Source organism: Leptonychotes weddellii, chromosome 2 (assembly GCF_054177405.1).
Source record: "Leptonychotes weddellii isolate Sample4059 chromosome 2, ASM5417740v2, whole genome shotgun sequence".
Taxonomy (NCBI): domain Eukaryota; kingdom Metazoa; phylum Chordata; class Mammalia; order Carnivora; family Phocidae; genus Leptonychotes; species Leptonychotes weddellii.
Window position 1 is genome coordinate 163,854,473 of NC_138370.1, and position 25,663 is coordinate 163,880,135.

Sequence of the window (25,663 nt, forward strand, 5' to 3'; positions counted from 1 at the left end):
TCTCTCCGAAAGATGCTCCCCTCACAGCTCTAAGTGCAAGTAACCGCTGGCGGCAGCGCAGAGACCGGAGGCAGGCGCGCTCTGGTGGGGGGACCCCCGCTAGGAAATGCCAGTATCAGCATAAGAGGCTGGACTCCAGCCCAGTTCGGTTCTCACCCCGGGGGGCCGCTGCTCCGCCCCGGTGCGTCTGCGAGGAGCTGCTCACTTTTACCCCTCGCGAGTCTTTGTTCCAAGCCAGAGATTGCTCGGATTCTCTAATTAACTCCCTCCGCTCCAAAAGGGGCCGGAAGCTGGGATGCTCTGCCAGCTTGAAAGATGTTGACTCTCGAGTGGGAGTCGGAAGGACTGCAAACAGTGGGTATTGTTGTGATTATATGTGCATCTCTGAAGCTGCTTCATTTGCTGGGACTGATTGATTTTTCGGAAGGTAAAGTGGTCGCTCCCACTCTGTGCTGTTGGTCAGGTCTGGTTCAGAACTGGATACAGACGCTACAGAAGTTGAGGAGGCTTAATACCCAAAGTAAAAGTTTTAAAATATGCATGCTTGACATGGAGCAGCCTAGCACTGGACAGTTCATGTCTGTTTACCCAGATATTTGACATTGGGAGAGAAGGGCTATTGTACCCGCTATCTTTTCTCTTTGAAAGCTCTTGAGTGGAGGGTGATATTGTGGGTTAAATATATTTCCAAGGTGCGAAGTTAGGACTCCCGACTATGGGGTGGTAATACAGGTTGTTTTTTGGTTGTCAAGTTCATGATGGCTACCACGCCTTAATGTCATTAGGAATTTTATTCTCTGGAGGAGTACCCTGATTTGTGAGGGAAATATCTGTGTGTGCCTCATTAGTTAGAAGATGCGGGGGTGGAGCTGGGTTGTTGATTATGATATAAAATGGGTAAGCTTTTCGGTTAAAATTGAGTTAATGACTGCTTAGCAAAAATGTGCTTTGAACACTTAATTTGCCAAAGTGTTTCATTTACATTTCCCAATGAGCCACTTTGCTCATCTGTCTTTTCAGGGAGAACCTAATATGCACAGGACATCACTGTTGCTATCAACAAATTTTATCCGTCTAATATAAATTTTACTATTCAAATCAATTTTATTATTCCAAGATGGGGGTAAAAAAAGTTGATTAACTTTGCTTTAACAGTTTGAATAGATATGTGTGTGTGAATATAGAGACATATATACCATATATATGTGCATTTATTTTTTCATGAAATAATTTTTCTACTGAAATAACATGCTTTGAATCATTTAAACCTCAGCACCGGGGGTCAAGTCTACATCTAAGCTCTCCTATCTTCTCAAGTGAAAGAATGTAGTTCCTAAGACACTTGTTAATATTCCCTCCAGATAAGGGCAGGATCTTTTATTGCTGAGTTTTTTTATGACTGTTCACTTCTCACATTGCGTGTAATGTTGGAAGATGATGGAAATATTTAAGCCTGCCATGCTTCTCATCTTTCTAACTACAGGAGCTAAGACTTGATGGCTAAAATGACATCATCCCAAACTACATCTGGTACACAGGTTGTTTCTGTTAGTATGTTATAATGGTCAATGTATCTTTCTTCAGGAAGTCTTTTTTTTTTTTTTTTTTAACAAAGTGAGTTTGTTAGGTTCTAACTATTTAGGCCTCTATAAGAACATAAGAAGTTCCCATGTAATTTTCATATCGTCTTGTAAATATTCTCACTCTGTGACAAGCTCTGCTTAGGCACACAAAAGAATAATGTTGTAATGGGATTAAATAAAACCTCAGAAATTAGTTTCTTCCTTTTTTCATATTACACAGTGATTTTATTTAACCCTTGGAAAGAAAACAATGCATCAGCAAACCTCTCCAAGTACTACACAGCAACCTTTGCATTGTTTCGAGATTCTCCCACAGTGTTCTAATGTTGGTATTGTAATAAAATGCAGATGAGATCATTTTGATTTCTGTGATGGGAATAGTTTCCTTCTGTTAAATTTTGTCACCATATTAGTTTTTGTTCTCTGAACTTGGCTGAGCCATAGCCCCAAAATTTAAGGCATAATACTCCAGATGGCTTGGTTTCATAGCCAGGTGAAGCATTCGCTGAAGGGGAACAGCCATGGGGGTATTGAGGCAGTCAACCTTCACAGCACTATCAGGTAGCACACAGTTCTTTTATTGCCTGTGTTGATGCTGTACACATTTAAAGTCAAAGGCCCCAGGTTTAAAACCCCTGCAAATGACTCAGCTTTTGTTCTTTAACTTCTGTTTGTTGTAACTTAAAGTTGATGGTTTTCAGATGAAAACTTCAAATTTGAGTTCCAACAATATGAAAAGTAGAATTGTAAACCTGACTCCGTCAACTAGAATCACAGATTTTTGTGCTAGTCTGAAATGTCTTTCTTGGGATGGATATCCATATTCATATTCAATTAATATCCATATCCATAAATGCTGGGGAAAATTTGGGTTCAATATAAAAGCCTCGATCATGCTAAAATACAAAGATGCAGGTTACCACCATACATGATTATAACGCATTTTACTTGACAAGTCAATCCTTTTTTGTTCTGAAGTACATATTAGAAAATGCTGATCTAGTTCAACTCTTATTTTACATAGGAGATAGCTACAATCCAGAGAAGTTAACTGATTTACCAGAAGGCAAAACTAACTGGAGGAGAGACAGGACCTAAACCAAGGACTACTAAGCAGTATATAGTTCTTTTCCTACTGTAACACACTTTTTACTTATTTCTCTTCCCTAATATTGGAAAAGAGAGTCAATGAAAACATATGTCCTGAATTCTGATATCTTGTCCTGAACTGTCCACTAACACCCTGAGATATTTCTGAGGGAAATACATCCATAGGCAAGATTACACAACAGCCACACAATTTCTACAGGGTGTCGACCCCAACCCAAATGTGAGATCCAAGCATGGCATGTAAGTGAGCTAAGCCAGATTACTGACTGTATCATAGACTGGAGGCAGGATTGGAAGAAAAGCAAGCCAACTGGTCTCCTGAGCTTCTTGACCTTTAAGACCTGCACTGCATTTTGACTATCTGTGATGAGCACTCAATGGCCATAAATACCTATTCCAGGTAAAATCCAACAGTGAGACCCAGTAAGACCATGAGAACTCTGGCATAAGCCTCCTGTCTGTGTTTTCTCAGGGTGTGGCAGTATCCAGTGAGTTGTTGACCACCAGCCAAGTGGAGGAATAAGAAAAAGGCACAAAATACAGAGAAAGCCACAAAATATTAGATTATCTCTAATCCTTTCTACCTACAAATGATAAAACTCCCCAAAAAGGCTATCCCAGTGTAGATTGCCAAACTTTTCACTGACTGCCCTAGAAAATACAGCCCACAATAAGGCCAGAAAATTAACCATTCTTTTTGGTGGAGAAATGAAGATGAGGCCCAGAGCAGAACCATGAGCTTCTTTTGGGCTACGTTGAACTTTTATACTATCCTCAGGCGCAATGATTCTTGGCTGGTACAACTATGGAGTATTTTCTGAAGTATGACTATGCATCGATTTACTTAGAAAGTAGTTCTGAATCTATTTGAATGAGAGGGTCTCTAGTAGTGTTGGGATAAAGCAATGTTACCATAGTATTATCATCTACAATGGCTAGTGAAAATTAGCCATGGGTAAAAAAGAATAAAGAGAAACATTTTTGCTCCCACCTAAATTAGATTCTGATTTTGATAAAGCCTCATTTTAAAAATATAATTCTCTTTCGGTTGAAATTCAAGGTTTAAGAAACAAAAGCAATTTGTAGAGAGGATTCAAAAGACTAATGGGATTTTAATATGATGATTTGAGGTTTTACACATATCCACTCATTAATAAGGAGAATGAGGAAGAACACTCAGAAAATGGATCTTATTTCATAGATTAGCATATAATATATGTCTTGTTGAATTCTAAACGTGTGCAGGGTTCTCTGTTAGGCTGAGATGGTAGAGAGATGTGCAAGATGAACATTAAAGAAATGTACCTTCAGTGAACTTACATTCTAGGAAAGGAAACTAATTACCAAACAAGACAGAAGAATATAAGTCCTGGGCATAAGAGAGAAATGGCCTGCAGAAGCATAGATGGGTGGTGCATTCTGGAAAGGGCCTAAGGCTTTATATAGGTTCTGTGGGTTCTATAGCACTTTGCAATGTGAGAAGGACTTACCAAATTGGAGAAGGGCAGAAGAACATTCCAGGCTAAGCAAAGAGTTGAGTTGTGTGCTAAGCACTAACAGGGGGTAGCTTTCATGGATAAGGGCAGTGGTTCTTGCACACATGGGTGTCAGAAAGTTGAAATGGGAGATGTGGCTGAAGAGGTGGCTTGAAGTTCAATGCTAAGAGTGTCTACTTATTCTTCAACCAGTGAAGAAGCATTGATTCAGTCTTCAACTTTGGGGAAACGCATGAGCAATGTGACAGACAACTGTTTTAGGGGGTCAGTCTGGGAGTAGGTGAAGATGAATTCTGTAGTAAAATCGTGGAAACAGAGATACCAGTTATGCTCTTGAAACAATTCAGGTGACAGACAATAGGGCAAAAACCTATAGATTGCCCTTCTCAATAAAATACTTAATGTGAACTGTCAATTTCCAGTTTTTCCAAAAATTCATGTTTACTATAATATCCTTGGCCTGCACTTGTTCTGAAACAGCATAATTGTATTTTATTTTAGGACGACATTGTTAGATATTAAATATCTTTCTTGAGAGAAAAAAAAGAAGCAGGAAGCACGCAGAGGTCATAGTTATAGATATTATAGCACCATTTATGGTAGGAACTTAACAGTTCTGATAGGTATACTGACATCTTGCAAGGCCTTCAATTATTTTGAAACTTTTGTTTTGGAAAATCACACAAAACACAGTATAGAGAGTGGTATAATGCACTGCCATGCACCCCTCAATAATGAGCATCACTTTGCCATTTGTGTTTCAGCAATGGCTTGCATTTAAAAATATTTCTCCCTTGTCTACAATATGCCAGACACTCTGCTAGGCCCAGATGAATTAAAGATCGTCTCTAACCTCACAGAACTCTCATTTGTGTCAGTAGATGGGGAATATAAACAAAGGAAAGGCAATACATTATAGTAGAGAGATCAGTATAAGTAAGTCCAAGATACAAAAGAAGAACGAAAAGTAATTAAGTCCAAATGGAAGAGCTAGAAGTGATCAGAGATGACTCCCTGGAAGAGTTGACTTTTAGGCTGGATTTTTATGGATAAAGAGAAGTTCATCATCTTCACAGGCCTGCAAGGTGCTTATGTAGTTTCCATATGCAGGGCTCTGGGTGAGGTAACACTGTATGCCAACACAGGGACGTGGTCCACAAGGCAGAATTCAACAGAGAGTGTCGAAGGGAATTAACACAGTTTTATTCCCTCTCCTTACTATGTAATTATCCATGCTATCCACCACAATGCTTGGTATATAGAAGACACTCAGAACATTACAGTGTGAGTGCCATTTACTCTCATAGAGTAATGGTACCTGTGCACTTCTTCTTAGGCTGCATAATTGAGGGCCTCCAGTGCCTCTTTCAAGTTTCCATGGTAGCCTGGAAACTGTTGATTAGTTGGCTACACTGTTTTATTTTATTTTATTTTTTATTTTTTTCTGTGAGGGAGATTTCAGATCAAAATCCCACTGCAAAGTAGAGATACCCACATACCAAAGGCATCTGGAGCAGCTGTTCATTAGAGCCCCATGACCATGAGAAATAATTCCAAATGAAATACCCAGCAGTGAGCTGAAGAAGCCCAGCCAAATCAAAGCCTGGGAAAGTAGCCCTTTCAGTTTTCTAACTGGAAAAACAACAACAACAATAACAACAACAACAAAAACCCCTTAAATTTACAAGTGAAATTGAACACATATGTATCAAGCACCTACTCTGTGAAGGGAAATGGAGGACAAAAGGGCATTTTTATTGTCCTTGAAAGTTTTCCAATTGATAAGAGTACAAACATGAATAACTAATCCAAGACAAAAAAGGGTCTGGTGAGAGGGAGCAAGGGTTTTGTAAGATTTGAAGAAAAGAGCCATTCCATCCAGTTGGAAGTTTTCAAGGAAGGTTGAAAGAAGACGGTGGTGGCATAGGATCAAAAGACTGACGGATAAAAACTGGAGGTTAATAAATAGATTTAAAAAAAAAAAAGGCAGTTTCCTGAAATCACTGTTTGTAATCACCTTGGTTCTAGAAGTCCATTAATCCATTTAAGATACCAAGTGTCTGCTCTGGATCTGGCAACGTACTTGGTACTGATAGGTTTAGGGAATATTATTTTTCAATTTCTCTTACTTTGAGAACCCATTCCCCACCCCGGCTAGGAGCAGAGAGCTGGAATCTCAATGGGGAGGGGAGGTGAAGGTGGAGAAGTTGTACATTTCAATGGCCTCCAGCCAAAGGTCCTTAGGAACACACCTGTGGTTGAATAATTTAGCTTCATTGCTCTTTGCAGAGAGGGGGAGCCCATACCATGGAGAGCAGTGGAACATCTCAGTAAGGAGATAGAATGGACTTACAGCGTTTGAGCTTGTGTTGGGAGATTATGATTTTGCGCTTTGCTCTGGATTAAATAAAGTCAAGAAGCCAGGCTAATTCTATGATTATCTTAATAAATCTCATCTATAAGTAGTATAGACTAGACAGAGGCTAAACCTGCAATTGGCAAAGAAACAAGCTACGGTAACTAGGATGGGGAATATTTGGTCATTTTTGTGGTTTAAACAGAGTTCATATTGTTGCCTCTTCTCACATATGATGACAGAGTGATCTTGCTTTTTTGTCTTGATCGATCAAAGGTACAGAGTGGTCTTGTCTGAGGTTGATATTCTGTGAAATTCAAAGTGCTTATATACACTAAGGGAATGCCAAGGTCTGGCTGATAAACCAGTGCAGCTCCCTCAGAATGGAAGGGGCTGCTTTCTCCTTACACATGATCAGTAGGAGGACAGATTAAGATGAGGGGCAGGTATATAGGGTATATAGCAGACAGATCTGAGTTTGAAGTTTAATTCAGTAACTTTAAACAGGTTACTTCACCTTCCTGAGCTTGAGTTCCTTTTTTCTGTAAAATAAGTCTAATAAACCCAACCTTTTGAGATTGTTAAGGGAATATAAAAGTTAAGTGAAACATGTAGCTCAGTGCCTGGAACACAAATAGGAGCCAATAAATGCCTTTCTTATAATTACTTTGGAATCACATGTTCAAATTCCTTGAGTCACACCAGTGATTCTCAAATGCTACTGTGTATCAGAATCACTTACGTGGCTTGTTATAATACAGACTGCTGGACTCTACCCTCAACGTTTCTGACTCAGTAGATCTAGGTGAGGGTCTGAGAATTTACATTTCTAATGATTTCTCACTTTAAGCTCATGCAGCTGTTGATCATCATGCGGCCAAACCCATGATGTGAGCAATGTGTTCTTCACTGAGTTCTTTGGCACCCGTGAAACTTTATTCTGGAGCAGTGGTCAGCCTTCTGTTCTATAGTAAATATTGTAGGCTTTGTGGACCATGCAGTCTGTTCTAAATACTCAACTCTGCTGTAGCACAGAAGCAGCCATAGACAATACACAAATGAATGAGCGTGGCTATGTTCCAATAAAACTTTCTTGATAGGAGTGCCTGGGTGGCTCAGTCATTAAGTGTCTGCCTTCAGTTCAGGTCATGATCCCAGGGTCCTGGGATCGAGCCCCGCATCAGACATCCTGTTCAGTGGGAGGCCTGCTTCTCCCTCTCCCACTCTGCCTGCTTGTGTTCCCTCTCTCTCTGTCAAATAAATAAAATCTTAAAAAAAAACAAAACTTTCTTGATAGATTTTTTTAAATAAAATCGTCTTAAATCTAGATTCTCTTGAAAATGAAAAATATGCAGGGGCACCTGGGTTGCTCAGTTGGTTAAGCATCCTGCTCTTGATTTCGGCTCAGGTCATGATCTTGGGGTCATGAGACCAAGCCCCACTTCACGCTCCATGCTCACCATTAGTTTGAGTTTCTCTCCTCTGCCCCCAACCCTCTCTCTCTCTCAAATAAATAAATAAATCTTTAAAAAAAAAGAAAATGAAAAATATACAAATACCGGCTAAGATCATGTTCTTTAAAGTGAGATAGACCTGAAGTCAGTGTGCCTCTCTACCTTGCATTGGCCTCATGGTCTCAGACAAGGTTTATAACCATGCTTGACCTCAGTTTTCTCACATGTAAAATGGGTAGAATAATAGTAGCTACCTCATTGATTATTGTGATTATTGTGAGAAGTAAATAGAGTATTTGTTAAAATTCTGCTTAGCCCAGTGGCTGGAACAGAGAGCTCAACAGCTATTGAGTACTACTTATAACATTAGTATCATGGCCGTCTTTTTTCTTTGCATCCGTCATACCTGTTACTAACCGTGGTCATTCATTCAGTCTGACAAAGAACAAACACTCAACCAAGTAAATGGTAAGGTCTAGTTGGTTTTATTAAGTGATTCAAGAATCAAGCAGCATCCCATCCAGCAAGTAGAGGGGAGCTCTGAGGAGTTGTACAAAATGGAAGATTTTTATAGGAAGGAGGGTGGGGCAGGGAGTTAATAACAAAAGAAAAGTTGGTTCCAGGCAAAGTCAATTCCTTTAGGGGGAAGACCAAGGAATGTTATGCAGAATAAGGCGTCTTCCTTTGGGGGATGGAGAACACCCCTGTGATAGGGTACGTCATTGGTGCTCATCAGAAAATTCCTGACTCAAATTGACGTGGGTTCAAACTCCAGCTTTGTTGCTTACTTGTGTAACTTTGGATTAGTGACCTAATCTTTCCAACACTCAGTTTCCTTGTTGATGGGTTGGAGTTTATAAAAATATTCATTTAAAAAAAAAAAGAAAATTCCTGACTGACAGGTTATAACTTCTCTTTCTGGGGGAGGTTGAAACTGCTATTAGTTGAGCCATTAAGCCCTGGTTTGATGACTTGGCCTAAGTGACACTATTTTGAGCATGTCATTTTCTTTTAACAAATCATCCATGAAAGAAAGGATCTTAAATGTGATCTGTGTACCAAGCACTGTGCCAGTAATTGGGAACAGAAAGCACAGATTTGGCTAATAGAGGTTTACATGCAAATGAACATGCGAACACATCAGATTAACAAATTGCCCTGGTCTCACATCTGCAAGGATGTGGGTGTCCCTTCTAGGGACATATGGACAAGACAGATTGGTTAGTCCCATTTAGAAGGTGGGGAGTTTCAGAATGGACTCACAAAGGTGACCTTTGAGCTGAATCTGAGTGACACTTTTAGCATTCGGCATCACTCATTCTTAGGAACTACTACAATTGATACAACCTATTTTCACATTTTCAAGGATAAGTCATGTTGATCCCAGCTTCTAGATCCTCACATTTTATTCCTTTTTCTCCCATAATGCCTCTTTTACCCCAATGCACACATATCTCTCCCTGTAAGCCCAGACTAGAACCTATTCTTTTTCTTAATACCACCTTTCACCCCAATCTGAATTCAATCAGTCCTGATGTATGTTGTACAACATCACACAATACTAATAAACCTTCATGCACTACTCCCCAAATCACTTCATTTGTATAATTCATCTTTTACTCAGTTAGAGAAAAGGGACCACTCTACCTCAGTACAGAGTGAATTTTCCTTGAATTTGCACTGGGTCCAGAACAGTAGAAAGTATATAATGGAGGCTCAACAAATACTTATCAGTGGGTTTGTCAGCTGCATCTTTGATGGACTCTACATCAATATACTTGTCTCATCTTAACCTCATCCCCACCGTGTTCTCTTCCAATCTACTTCATATTCTCACAATAGAAGTCTTTCCAAATATGGGGGTATTGAGCTCATGCTCAAGATTCTTCTGTATCACCTAAAACATAAAATCGCCACGTTCTTTGAGTCTAATACAAAGATGGGATCAGACCACTGCCTTCTTTTCCTCCTTCTGCTATTTTCTATTCCAGCACAAGGAACTATTGAGGTTCCTTAAATAACTCATGCTTTCTCCAGCTGCCACATTTTGCATATACTGTTCTCTCTCCCCAAATGTCCTTCCCTCCTCATATTCCTGGAAATGTCTTTTCAGCCTTCAACTCTTGGCTCATATTCTTCCTTCTCTGAGAAGCATGTCTTGGCTTCCTCAAGCAGCAAAAGACACTCTGAATCTGAGGCCTCTTTGCCTCTTCCCCATGCGCTCCTGTGCCCATGTTATGCTCCATTGCTATCAAACTTGTTATTTCTCAAGAACTTCATGCTGTTTCCTGCTTCATGCCTTTTCTTGCACTCCGAATGTCCCTCCTTCTAGAATACAAATCCCATCAGTCTTCACCTGATTAACTCATTCTTAGCGTTTAAGCTCAGCTCCAGAGCCATCTGTTCCAGAAGCCTCCCTTGAACCACCCAGTTGGATTAAGTGTCCATTTCTGTTATACTAAAGCACTCTATCTTACACTTCAAACTACATTAAACTCTTGATTTCTATGTCTTTCTCTTTTGCTAAATTTCAAGCACCACGTAGGCACAGCACTTATCACTATAACCTTAGATCCTTATGGAAGGCATGGGTAGATAATGGATAGACAATTTATTCAGGGGTCTTGGTAAGAAACTTCTCTGAGTTTCCACCACAGTCTTTTTTTTAAGTGTTTATTTTAATTCCAGTTAGTTAACATACAGTATTATATTAGTTTCAGGTATATAATATAGTGATTCAACACTTCCATACAGCACCCAGTGCTCATCAAGATAAGTGCACTCCTTATTTCCTGTCACCTATTTATCCCATGCCCCTGCCCACCTCCCCTCTGGTAACCATCAGTTTGTTCTGTATAATTAAGAGTCTGTTTCTTGGTTTGTCCCTCTCTCTCTCTTTTTCCCTTTTCTCATTTGTTTTGTTTCTTAAATTCCACAATTCCACATATGAGTGAAATCATATGATATTTGTCTTTCTCTGACTGACTTATTTTGCTTAGCATTATACTCTCTAGCTTCATCTGTGTCATTGCAAATGGCAAGATTTCATTCTTTTTTATGGCTAAATAATATGTGTGTGTGTGTATATATAATATATATATATCGCATCTTCTTTATCCATTCATCAATTGATGTACAGGGCTGCTTCCATATCTTAGCTATTGTAAATACTGCTGCTATAAACATAGGGGTGCATGTATCCCTCAGAATTAGTGTTTTTGTATTCTTTGGGTAAACATCCAGTAGTGAGATTACTAGATCTTAGGGTAGTTCTATTTTTAACTTTTTGAGGAACCTCCATACTGTTCTCCACAGTGGCTGCACCAGTTTGCATTCCTACCAACAGTGCATGAGTGTTCCTTTTTCTCCACATCCTTGACAACACTTACTGTTTCTTGTGTTGTTGATTTTAGCCATTTTGACAGGTGTGAGGAAATCTCTCATTGTAGTTTTGATTTGCATTTCCCTGATGGTAAGTGATGATGAACATCTTTTCATATGTCTGTTGGCCATCTGTTTGTCTTTTTGGAGAAATGTCTGTTTGTGTCTTATGCCCATTTTTAATTGGATCATTTGTTTTTTGGGTGTTGAGTTTTATAAGTTCTTTATATATCTTGGATACTAGCCTTTTATTGGATATGTAATTTGCAAGTATCTTCTCCCACTCCATAGGCTGCCTTTTAGTTTTGTTGATGGTTTCCTTTGCTGTGCAGAAGCTTTTTATTTTGATGCAGTCCCAGTAGTTTCTTTTTGCTTTTGGTTCTCTTGCCTCAGGAGACATATCTAGAAAAAAGTTGCTATGGCTGAATGTCAAAGAAGTTACTGCTTATTTTCTTTTTTAGGATTTTTGTGGTTTCAGGTCTCACATTAATTTGAATTTATTTTTGTGTATGAGTAAGAAAGTGGTCCAGTTTCTTTCTTTTGCATGTTGCTGTCTAGTTTTCCCAACACCAAGTATTGAAGAGACTGTCTTTCCCATTGGATATTCTTCACTGCTTTATCAAAGATTGATTGATCATATAATTGTGGGTTTATTTCTGGGTTTTCTGTTCTGTTCCATTGATCTATATGCCTACTTTTGTGCCAGTACCATACTGTCTTAATCATTACAGTTTTGTAATATAACTTGAAGTCCAGAATTGTGATACCTCCAGCTTTGCTTTTCTTTTTCGAGATTGCTTGGGCTATTCAGGGTCTTTTGTGGTTCCATACAAATTTTAGAATTGTTTGTTCTAGTTCCACAACATTCTTGAACTGACATAATTTTTAATCACTTTGTTTTAGGCAGAGTTTTTCAACCTTGACACTATTAATATTTGGGGCTAACTAATGCTTTGTTTGGGTGCTATCTGTCCTCTGAGTTATAGGACAATTGGCAGCATTCTAGGCCTCTACCTATTAAATGCCAGTAGTACCTTTTCCCGAGTTGTGACAACCAGAAGTGTCTTGAGGTGTTCCCTAACATCCCAGTGGCAGGAAGGCAAGCAAAATCAGCTCCTCTCATTTTGAGAACCATTGGGTTGAGGCATGATCAAACACAGTGTGTAAACTTTTTTATATATAATATATATATAAAATATATATACATATATTCATAAATAATAAAACTGAACTTAAGTCTAAAAACATCATAGATTGGAAATCATTGGAAACCAAAACTCAGTGTTGAGAGGGAGTATGTTTTTTTCATTACAAAAGTAATAAATGGTCATTACAGAAATTTTACAATTACAAAAAAAAAGAAAGAAATATGAAGAAAATACCCTTAAGACCCACTGAAGGATAACACTGGTAATATTTTCTATTTACTTATCATTTTTCTACACAAAGACTTGTTCCTTTAAACTTCAAAATAATACTTAAAAATTACAAAATTTTATGTAGTTTTAAATTCAAAATTAGAGCATAAGTGTTTTTATATTAGCTCACAGATTGTTCATAAATATTTTAATGCCTGCATTATATTCTATAAATATGTATATACAAATTACCCTGATTTTAGGACATGTAAGTTATTTGCATTTTTTCTAGTATTTGAAAAATTATTTAATAAAACCTTTGTGTAATTATTAAGTTGTTTATATAGTTAGAATTATATTCTTAGAATAGGGTGTCAGGAGAAGGATTAATGAGACAAGTGAACGAAGTGTTTCAAATCTCTTGACATATAAGGTCAAGTTGCTTTATAAAAGAGTTGCACAAATTTACTTGCCCCACTGTAATGTAGGTATTCCCAGTGGTTTGCACACATGGCTCTATCACTTGTGCTGTTGGTTAGGGGACATTTTGAAGGTTAACCTGAGAGACTATACTGACCAGCTCAATGGAGAAACTGTCTTAGGGCTGGACAGTTATTGACTTTTTTTTTTTTTAAGATTTTACTTATTTATTTGAGAGGGAGAGAGAGAGAGACTGAGCAAGCGGGGGGAGGGGCAGAGGGAGAAGCAGGTTCCCCGTTGAGCAAGGAGCCTGACATGGGGCTCGATCCCAGAACTCTGGGGTCAGGACCTGAGCTGAAGGCAGATGCTTAACAGACTGAGCCACCCAGGCGCCTCACTGCTAATGACTTTTAAACTAACATTAGGAATCTTATTTTGTGCAGACATGAAATTTCCATTGTAGCTTGAAAACGTTCTTCTTGCCCTGTTCTCTTGTCAATCAGGATGCGCTCTCTGTATGAAAGAGTACAACCTTTCCCAATCATCATGCCCATCTCAGCCACCAAGACTGATGATTAGTAGGCATTGCATTATTTATTGAAAGAGAACAAATGGCAGCATCTTACACTAGTTGAAGTAATTCCTGCATTTGTATAGATTTAGGAGGAAAATTGACATGCATAAGATCATTGCTATAAACACTCAAATATTTCCTGACCCTTACTAATATATGCATTTTACTTAGATGAATTTAAATAGCAGGGAGGGAGAGTAATGTCTCTTGTTAGAGGCATGTCCATATTCATCTCAAATAATAATGTGGTGCATTCTGTTCATGTAACAAAGTCTAAAACCAAGAATTACAGATATTTGGCTAAGAAGAAATGAAAATCTATCCACTCAAACTCCTTCATGTTGTATAGGTCATGATAAAGTAATTAGGTACACAGGGCCCCTTTGTGAATTAATGGTAGGGCTTGCTTGTAGAGGCAAACAATACTGAGGTTAGGAAACACTGAACTTTGCAGATAGAAAGACATAGATCAAATTCTGCCCTTGAAACTTTCTGGCTGTTAGTCCTATGCAAATCTCCAAACCTCTCTGAACCTCATTTTCCTAGCCCACAAGATGGAGATCAGCATCATACCAACTTCACAGATCTTCAAAATGGTCGAGTAACTTTGAGACAGAATAGTTTGGAGACAAGGCAAGAACCTTATGGTAACTCAAATTTTCTATTGATTACTTCAATCTTCCCTCTTACATAACTAGTGGTAGAAAGGATCCCAGGCACTGTGAAGAGAGCTGCCCAAAACACAAATTCCTTTATGCTGATCCTGAATATTTTGTGTTGCAATTTGTTGTAGGTTGGGTTCTGCCACGTATCAGATAGGTCATAGGTATTTTTTATAACCACTTTTATAAATGAGGAAATTTTTTCAAAGAGACTAAATAACTTGCCTACTTTATGAGCAACCAAACAGTGGAATTAGAATCAACCACAGATTTCAGAAGCTGGAGCTCACATTTTCCCATTCTGAGCTTCCTTATGAGGGTTAAGTTTTTTTGTTTGTTTTTCTAAATCTCTATGTTACGTGAAGAAATATCTAAGGTCTTTGGATTAGTAAAATCAACATAGTATACCTGGGGTCAAGTACTTTCCCAGACATCCATTTGAATAGAATTAAGTATGAATGACTTTACATGTCAGTAAACTCATAGTTATTAATGACCTGGTCACAGAAACTCTCTAATAAATAAACAGGAAATAATTGAAGACCTGGCAGCAATGAGGTAATTTGGTGATGTGATTTCAAATTTAAACAAATTACAGGGGGGAAATGGAGAATGATAAAATAATTACAAGACTGAGGCACTTGAACAAATACCCAAATTTCACATCTATCTTCACTACATTCAGCAATTCCTAAATATCACTGGTGCATTGAAGAAATTACCAGAGGCTTCTAAACATCACCTGAGTGAGAAGCGGGAATAACACCTTCCTATTGCCGCAAATGTTCAAGGAGACACAGAGGGAATTAGCCAAATGCATTCCTCATGACAATAGGTGATTGTATAGCTAAAATTCTTTTTTGAAAATGTACCTCGTTAAAAATTTGCACAAAAGTTCCAGGTCCCTAATAAGATTTTAGACTAAAAATATCATGCTCCAAATAGTAAGCTGGCCTCAATACTGTTGTATATCTCTTCTATAATACATCAACAATGAAACTAACGTGTAGCTTAGCATTTTATAGGTGTAATCAAGGGAAAATGCAAAATCAGCAAAGAAATTCTATAGTTGCGAATTCTTTGTGAAGTTCAGAGTTGACCTGCCTAGCTAATATATTCAAAAACACACATTTTACAATAATAGGAACTATTCTTGCCAATGGCTGTCTAAGGTGAGTGGAGAAATTTTTCCATGAAGACAAATCTCTTCACCACACTCCAGAGGGACCTGAATATGTCTGTTCTTTAGGGGACAATTTAAACCCTGGAATAATTATTTTTAAGGAAAATCTGTCAGCTCCTTTCAATGAATTTTCTCAGCCTGGGAATGGAGGGAAATATTTCACATGGGTAAGAATGGCTTGAAACTGTGTTCTGTGACAGCTACACCATGAGCTACTTCCTCTTACAGAACTTTTAACTCCATTATAAATGGTGTCAGTGGGGACATTACCTGACAGTGCCACGTTCTTCATTCTTGGGCTTGGCTTATGCTTTGCATAGTAAGCCACAGACAGTCTGCTGATGTCTCCAGAGCACTGTATATTCTGAGATATCAAGAGTGTTGTTCTGAGGCCAGCGTCACATATAAGAAGGGATAATGGATAAGAATTGACTATCTCTGGTTATCCTTTGCTTGATTTGCTGCTTCTTGTGCCTTCTTCTAAATATGGTTGAGTGCTGGCCATATTCACACTCATCTCTGGTGGGAAAGAGTAGAGGCAAATTCCAAGTAGAGGGTTAAAAATTAAATTAATTACACTACTATTTCATTCTCTTCACCTTCTCTTGGTTAAAGAGAATTTGGTTAAGTAGAATTAAACAGAACTAAGTAGAATTAAAGTTTGTCTTAAAATTAAGTACACAAATGAGAGATGTCTCCCTCCTCTCGACCCCATATGCTGCTAGAGAATATTAATATAATGTACCTCTTAATTAAGATGATCTTCCCCTAAATTTTCTAGCATTATAATAAATAAGTCTTACTCTGTAGGTGAGAATTAGGATCGTTGACATTGGACTTGACCCTGTTCCATCTCAGCACTAATTACTACTCCGTATTAGCTTTGTTTTCCTTCAAAGACAAAGAAAAATGGAATAATTTAAATAAGGCAAAGATATTTATTTCCATGCTATCAACTAAGCACTTAGTCAATATTCACAACATTACTGCTCGAGGAGATTAAATGTACTGAGCATAAAACAGGCTTAACAAATGGCTCAGAATAATTTTTGTGGCAGAATTTTAACCCTTAGTAGCTGGAGGAAGTCTTCAGAAAAGATGAAGGCTAGAATGTTCAGTTAGTTAAAAACTGAGTTAAAAAAAATTCCTGACTATTCAATATACTAATTCACAAAAGAAATAATAATTCATGGGGCGCCTGGGTGGCTCAGATGGTTAAGCGTCTGCCTTCGGCTCAGGTCATGATCCCAGGGTCCTGGGATCGAGCCCCGCATCGAGCTCCCTGCTTGGCGGGGAGCCTGCTTCTCCCTCTCCCTCTACTGTTCCCCCTGCTTGTGCTCTCTCACTCTCTCTGTCAAATAAATAAATAAGATCTTTAAAAAAAAAAGATTAAAAAAAAGAAATAATAATTCATAATGGCATATTATTTACTGTGTATGAATCACTATCATATGTACTCCCATTTCACTTTTGCCCCAGCTTTACAAGAAGAGAGGTAAGTTTTTATTCCCATTTTACAGAAAAAAATAAACTGAAGATTGGAGAAATTAAATGACTTCCCAATGCTATTCTGTCAAAATATTCTAATTATTTATACTTTGTTATTAGTCCAAATCAGATGGATAAGAGATGAGTTGAACAAACTGTGGAGATTTAGGTAAATGTCTTAAAGCTGAGATTGCAAGTTAATTATAAATCATATTCTCACCACCTACAAATTTTTTGTATATCTTTCAACATTCCAATATGTGATTTAGATAGTATGAATTTTTACTTTTCGTTCCTTTTTTTTACTATTGAATGAATGAAATGATAAAAAACACAAAACTTTTTAGGCTTGTTCTTAAATAAAATGGGACAGACATGGCTTGTTGATTTCAGTGTTTGGATCCATGATTGATATTGCTACTCTGATGTCTGCATGTATATCTGATAATAGCCCTTGTTTTGACTATCAGGGTTCTGAAGGGAGCCAGAGAAATAGCATCCTTCCCACCCACCCCCAACCCCCGCCTTATTCTGAATGAATAAGAACAAAGACAAAGGCATGGGAGAAAGAGGACAAAATATGGTCTGTTAATGATAGAAACCAGATGGAGGCTGTAGCCCAGTGTGAGAGGCTCACGGACCTGCTGACTGGATTCAAACCAGGCAGACTTGACCTCTCAGTCACAGGCAATGCTGCCTGGGATGGACCACCCCCTCCCACTGCCCACACTCTAGGAAGGATGATGCTGCCCAGGGGAGACTGAGGTTCGGAAGAACGGAAAAGAATCCTACTCCTTGTGGGGAGTTTGCTCCAGAAAAACAAAATGGAGACCGTGAACAAAGTAGAAAAGCTATTTCCTGAATTTACCAATCAGATAAATCATTCTTCCACAAAGAGGAAGTGAGGACCAACTGATGCCAGGGTGGTTTAGGGAAGATGTGTCATCATGGAAACCAAAGGATGGGGAAGAGGTTCTTTCCCCAACTGACCTGTTGTTAATCTCCAAATAGAAAGGGCTAGTTTTATGAGTTAAAGCACCCTTTATTATAAAGCCACTTTTAATCAAAACATGTGGAAATATTTATGGGTTGTGTGTACAGTGCATTAATATTTCCTTATATAGGAATGGATCTTTTTGTTTGATTTCATTGCATTCCAAGGGCAACTCTTTTCTGTCTGAAGACCCCTGGGATCTGAATCACCGAGGTACTTGATGTTCATTCGGATTCCCTGGTTCTATTTTCAAATTATCTTGAGATTGGAGCCAACACTTAGCAGTTTTAAGAAGCACCCAGGTGATTGCAAGACAATTTAAGTTTGTGAAACACTAATGGAAAGCTGAGTTATCTAAATCAATTTCCATTTTTAAAAAACTGTATATTTCAAAGGTACACTTTTTGTTCATTTCTAGTAATAGTTTGAATTGTTGCCTTTGATGAGGTTTGGGATTTTTCATTTTTCACTGGAGATCAGTATATTCATTTCTCAAAACCATGAGCATCTTTCAAACTCTCAGAAACTGGGGTTTTATCCACAAAGAAGATTTTGTGTGACCTGTTATAGGGTACAGAGGCTTGATGAAATTGAAAACTTTTTAGTTTATGATTTTTTTTTAATTTGAGCAACCAGAGATTTTTTAAAACATTTCCTTTGCTTATTAAATAGTCCCAAACATAAAAAATAATTTATTGCACATTTTGTGATCTGCTTTGGGAGTTATTATTGAAAAGCTAATAAATAGAAACTTAGTTTTTACTGAATTCATAAGTTCTGTTTTATTTTTTCTTGGGCTCTTTTTTGTCTGAGGGATTCATATCTAATTATACAGTTGAAAAGCAATGGAAAAATATTTCTCATTAGTGACAATTTATTAAATAGGCAAATGTTTCAGAATGTTGGTTTTCCATGACATAAGTCACATCAAAGAAGAGCAGAATTTTCAAAAATACAAAAAATTTTTGCTATATATACTTCATTTGCATGGTCTTAGTTTGTCCAGGCTGCTGTGATAAATTACCATCGAATTGGGGGCTTAAACAACAAACATTTATTTCTCACAGTCCTGGAGGCTGGAAGACCAAGATCCGGGTGCCAGCCTGCTCAGGATCTGCTGAGAGACCTCTTCCAAATTGCAGACTGCCAGCTTCTCATTGTGTCCTTGCATGATGGTATAAAAGCTAGCTAGACCTCTGGTCTCTTCATAGAAGGGCACTAATCCCATTTATGAAGGCTCCACACTTATGACCTAATTTCTTCCCCAAGGACCCACCTCCAAATACCATCATATTGGGATTAGGGTTTCATTATATGAATTTTGGGAGGATGTAAACATTTAATCCATTTCACAAAATCTCAAGTCCCCACGGGTTCCTCCCTGATCCTCCCATCTAAAACTGCGTGTCTGCTGCCCTTTTTTTCCGGACCAACTGACTCCCTTTTCTGCTTCATTTGTCTCCATAGTACAACATCACCTTCAAATCAGCTTTATTTTCCTTAAGGTCTGCTTAGTTGTTTTTGCTTCTGGGGGTTCACTGCTGGATTCTTAGCACTAGGATTTTGTAGATGCTCAGGATTAGTTGAATGAATTGAATACATTTTGGTCAGAGTTTCAGTGGTTTGTAGCCCTGGCTGGATGGGGCCTTCTCAGGATGAGAAGACTGCTTTGCATGGCTCTCCATTCCCTGCACATATGCCTGGGTCCCCATACCCTGTGTATGTGGTGAAAGCTTTTCTGGGACATTCACTGCCAGAGAGGTGCACTGGGGGCAGGAACGAGCACCAAGTGTCCATGACCAGATCCAAAGAGAGGCCAGCTAATGGAGTTTTCAGTGACTGAGAAGAAGCAGATTCTTTATGGCTTCCCAGGCTGTACCTAAGTTTGTCAAAACATTTCTGAAGAAAGTCATTTAATACAAATCTGGCCATCCATATCCACTGTTCCTTGCCTGAATTGTTTTAGAACTCTGTAGGGCATAAGTATGTTTACAAGTACTCTTGATTTCTTATAAAATATTTCAGGAAAATAACTGGAGGCTCATTGAAGAAACTCCAATATGGGACAAGGGACCAATCGAGCTCAGTCCCTAAATACTTACTTTCATCATATATGCTCCTTATTTAATTGCAACTATTTGGAGAACTGACAAGAAAACACCTTAGAAGTGCATATTTGTTATGGAATTTCTTCTTTTTATACACAATCACAGTATGTCATTATTGACCTTAAGCAAGACAGCAGTGATATTAAAAGAAAAAGAAATAATGCCAAACACCTACCTGAGCCTGGTGCTATTCAAAACACTTTGTATGTTATTATCTCATTGAATCCTTGCAATAACTCAACAAGTAGATATTCCAATTTTTCTCATTTTGCACATGATATTGAGGAATGTACCCAAGTTCATGCAACTGTGGAACCAGGGTTTGAGCATAGGTTGTCTGGTTGCAGAGCCCTTTTTTAACAACCATATACCAACTCTATTAATGATGTGGTTTTCTTCTTAAAGGGCTCAAGGTTGTACCCAAGTTCGTGAAGCTGTGAAGCCAGGGTTTGAGCATGGGTAGTCTGGTTGCAGAGCCCTTTTTTTTAAATTAATTAATTTATTTTTTTATTATGTTATGTTAATCACCATACATTACATCATTAGTTTTTGATGTAGTGTTCCATGATTCATTGTTTGCGTATAACACCCAGTGCTCCATTCAATATATGCCCTCTTTAATACCCATCACCAGGCTAACCCATCCCTCCACCCCGCTCCTGTCTAGAACCCTCAGTTTGTTTCTCAGAGTCCATAGTCTCTCGTGGTTCCTCTCCCCCTCCAATTCCCCCCCTTTATTTTTCCCGTCTTACTATCTTTTTTTTTTTAACATATAATGTATTATTTGTTTCAGAGGTACAGATCTGTGATTCATCAGTCTTACACAATTCACAGCACTTACCATAGCACATATCCTCCCCAATATCTATCCCCCAGCCACCCCATCCCTCCCACTCCCCACCACGTGGATGAAACTAGGGGGTATTATGTAAAGCAAAATAAGTCAATCAGAGAAAGACATGTATCATATGATCTCACCGATATGAGGAATTCTTAATCTCAGGAAACAAACTGAGGGTTGCTGTAGCCCTTTTTTAACAACCATATACCAACTCTATTAATGATATGGTTTTCTTCTTAAAGAGCTCAAGATTGGAAGAGAAACATCATAAACCATGAGAAAAGTGGTGTGATAAAAAGAAAAGACAAAGGGGAGACTGGGTGGCTCAGTCAGTTAAGCGTCTGACTCTTGGTTTCTGCTCAGGTCATGATCTCAGGGTCCTGGGATAAGCCCTGAGTCTGGCTCCCTGCTCAGTGGGGAATCTGCTTCTCTCCTTTTCCCCCTCCCTCTACCCTTTCTCTCTCTCTCCCTCTCTCTCAAATAAATAAATATATCTTAAAATGAAAAGAATTATTAAAAAAGAAGGCAAAGTATGAAACTGTTTACTGGAGCTGGGGAAAGCATCAAAGAGAGATAGTATAGTGAGCTTTGAGGAGTGATAAGGAGTTTCCTAGGTGGAGGACAGAAACAAAGACTTGAGGATTAAAGGAGGCAGAATTTCAATAATCAGTCTCCTTTATGAGTTAGCTTCTATTAGTTTCGTAATTTCCATCCATACTCTTTCTTGCAGATACAGTTTGAGCATTTTGGAACCAAACCTTAACCTGCGTTTATTTGTAATTAAACATGTAGGTCACTATGCACATCATTATGGGATAGCCAATGTAGTAATAGAAGACAGTGAACACATAGTGTTTTGTTTTTTTAAAGATTATTTATTTATTATTTATTTGACACAGGGAGGGAGAGGACAAGTAGGCAGAGCAGTGGGCAGAGGGAGAGGGAGAAGCAGGCTTCCCACTGAGCAGGGAGCCCAATGCAGGGCTCCATCCCAGGACCCCTAGTGTTAAAGATAGTTAATTAAAAGTATAGTCACTTTGGCTACCTGTTTTCAGAAGTTGAGATGTGGGCCATATTGTCCATTGGCCTTATGACTATCCATTGTTGGGCTATTCTTGAGGAATGGCCTTAGTGCACATGAAAAGTACTTTATTTTACACCCTTCTTCCCTCTTCAATGTTATCAGCTAAACTCCTACAGCAGGCAGTAAACGAACCTTTTCCACCTGGCCAGGGTAATGATACAGAGCTTTATATACACTTAATGATTTCAGTGTGTTCCATGATGATTGGATTTCAGGTTTGCTTGGCTTCCTACAACTGTAAAGGATTAATCCCAGCACTGTGCCCAGCAATGTCAATCTTTTCATAGGCTGTGCATGTCCATCACTTTCCTCCCCTACTAAGAGGGTGCCTGCAACTGCTGATTTTCACGCTGGTGAAAATCAACATACTTCTTCAAGGTACTGTTTGATGCCAGAGACACGAATAGGATTGAGTACCCTGATGCTTCTTGTCAGCTACAGATACTTGCTAATTTAGCTTAGATTATGTTAGAGGCATGCATATCTCCCAAATATTTGAGCTCTATTGGAGCCATCCTGTAATAAACCTCTAAGAAAGATGCTATTGCTTATCTCTGCAAAATAAGTGACATTGGGGAATGATTGGTTGGTCCAAAGCCTTCTTTTTTCTCTCAATTCAGTTGAAAGTCACTCTAGGTATAATAATGCATCTACTGAAATCTGTCTAAAGAGAAACCACACTTTGTTCCTCCTCACTAGTTTTTATTATATAGTAAGAAAAAATAAAAGTCTGTACTTATTCTCACCTCCTGAAGGATCTGTAACTTTCCTGGCTTCCTCAACAATGGGAAGTTGAGCCTGCTTCTCCCTCTCCCATTCCCCCTGCTTGTGTTCCCTCTCTCACTGTGTCTCTCTGTGTCAAATAAATAAATAAAATCTTAAAAAAAAATTAGAATGCTACTAATAAACATAATGCATACATCAGACTTCCGTGGCTTAGGTGACCTTTCATGTATAAAATGCTTATATAATGTAGATGCTATACAAATGTTAGTATTTGTATTTTTCTGACTTCTGTTAGGTGCTCTTTTCACCATATCATTCTGCTCAGTTCTAGCAAAATTTGTCCTCTCAAGCACCTTATAAATTTATAAGTGGTAACTATTTTTTTTTTGTAAAAGGTTATGTTTTGCTTCTTGCTTTGGCTGCCAGGAAGCTCACTATAAAATTTAAAACCCATATTGACTAACTGTTAGAAGCATTATACTTTTTTAACCTGGTTTTATTTTTTTTGACTCATCTTGTATTTTTTTAAAAATCTACTGTTTTATTATTCTGCAGTGAATGTACATTTTTGAAGACCACCTCAAATGAGGTTGGAAAAAATTAACAAAACACTAACTATATAATAATAATGATGAAGTCAGAGAAAACTTAAGAGAGTACTCTGAATTTTAACTATCTGACTCTTTATGGAGGTAAAACTTTATTTGTTCTTAAGTACAATTTAATTAAAGAATAACAAACATTTATTGAATGCCTATGTGCCTATGTAAACATTTATTGAATGCCTATGTAATGCAGGGCACCCTGGGTTCACTAAGAATGGAAAAGTAGATTCTTATCAAAAGGTTTATGATCAAATTTAGAAACTCATGCATAGGCATGAAGTTTTAGATGTTAGAAGTTGAACAAGTCTCAGGAATGCACAAAGAGACGTAGTACAAGGGCTGGCCATATAATAAATGAGCATTGCTGAGAAATAAAAATGTAAACTCCCAGCTTACCTTCTTCATTCCATTCAAATAATTAGCACCCAAATTCACACTATATTCCTCCCTTTTTCTCTCTGGTAAATTTGGAATAATTAAAGGAAGATATTACTGGAATTATAAAAGAAAGAATTAAGTGACATCCCATAGATGTATGAATTTATGTGCATAGGTGCATTTATATGGGAATTATGTCCCATAATTTTTTCTTAATGGACCTCAGTTTCCCTCTCTGTCAGATGAAATTAAGATCCCTAAAATTGCTTTACACTGTAAGGTGCCTCTTCCAGAAGTAGCTTCAAGTCACCACTCTCTGAAGTGATCAATTATGTTTTTTCAAAAATAAAATGATTTCACTTTATGCAATAAAGTTACAAAGTTTACAATAAGTAGATTCTTTTAATGTGTTGAATAGTTAGCTATGTTAAGGGACACATTGGTAAATCCTTTTACCAAGTATAAAGAATGCTAGAGACAGAAGCATCCCAAAGTCAGGATGATCCTCTCTGGTTACAGATGAGGCTTAAAGGGGAATTAAGAGAATTGCACAAAGTCAGACTCTAAGTTTCCTAGCTGGTGGTTGAAGGCTTCCAATAGTTACCACGCTATCAGTGTTTCACATAAATCTAGTTTCTAGATAACCGGGTAATAGAAACCTTTTCTACTCACTTCTGGGCAGACTTAATACTAAGAGCTATTTAAGGGACAAAGGCTGTATAGAATAGAGTTCAGTTACAGATAAGAGGGATATTCTATCAGATGTAAGAAGAAAGGATTTTATTACCAGATACTAGGGGGCTTATGAACTAGTCGAAAAGGCTAGAGGAACAAACTTGAGGAAAGGCTTCTAGCAATGACTCCCAGCTTCCAGACTCACCCCACCTCTGCCACAGTCAGTGAAGGTGATCACTGCAACATGAGACCCCATATCCAGAAGCTGAGATCACAGAATTACACTGTTTCTGCCCCAGCCTTGCCTCTCTCCCCTCCATTCCAAAGTCAAATGGAACTAAAATAAGGAATGCTAAATGCAAGGGAGTGTAGATAAGGCAGGGCTTAACTTTCCAGTCTCTACAACAAAGGATGGCTCTTGAGAAGGAGGTCGAAATAGATATTAGGTGAGACAGTTGAGATCAGCTGCCAAAAATCCGAGAGAGTGGTAAAAAAATAGGATTAGATGACCCAAGCCATGTGAGGAACAATGTAAGACAGAGATGACAAATAGATTTCATTTTGCCAGCCAGTTCTAGCTAATTGGCTGCCAAAAACAAAGAATTGAGAAAGATTTGAGAAATGCATCTGGGCCCAGCAGGATAAAGCCCAGTGACTGATGAGTGATGTCTGCCGGGAGTATTGGCATGAAGCGATCAGAGTCGAATTAATGCCACGTAGATCCCATAAGTCAGTTGCTGCCTGACCATTATTCCATGATGCCTTATGGCACTGTTGATGTTGTTGTTGCTGTTGTTTAATTAGATCTTGATTGGCTTCTTTGCAATGTCATAATGACCATGCCTCACTGAAGAAAGCAAACTATCAATTATTCGATGAGTTCATCATCTCCTCACCCCGCATCTTACTTGATACACACTAAATTAGTATCTATTGATTTGATTTTGAAATCTCAGTCATTCCATCAAAAAACATTAATTCAGTGTTAGCTTTGCACAACATAACATCATATGTCATGTTTTCAGGCTTAGTGAGACCAAAGTTTTTAAGGGATCTCTCCAAACCTCCCTTTAAAAAAGAATGTTCTGTTCATGTTTACAGAATCCTAAGAAGTCAGTTTGGAGCAACTTAGATGGCGTCCTTGTTTATGGACCATGGCCTCAGTTTATATCTTTGAGCTCATCCAG

The 25,663-nt window shown here is 38.2% G+C and overlaps 1 protein-coding gene across 3 annotated transcripts in view; it reads left to right on the forward strand.

Moving 5' to 3' along the window:
- Positions 1-25,663, forward strand: part of KCNIP4 (potassium voltage-gated channel interacting protein 4) — a 1,020,323-nt gene that overhangs the window by 840,489 nt on the left and 154,171 nt on the right. The window contains exon 1 of one of the 3 annotated variants that reach the window (XM_081812553.1): positions 147-427. The exons of the other annotated variants lie outside the window; for them this stretch is intronic. Coding sequence (XP_081668679.1) covers positions 316-427 — 112 coding nt within the window. The 5' untranslated portion in view covers positions 147-315. Of the gene's footprint in view, positions 1-146; positions 428-25,663 lie in introns of those variants that run through there. 3 annotated transcript variants of the gene reach the window in all.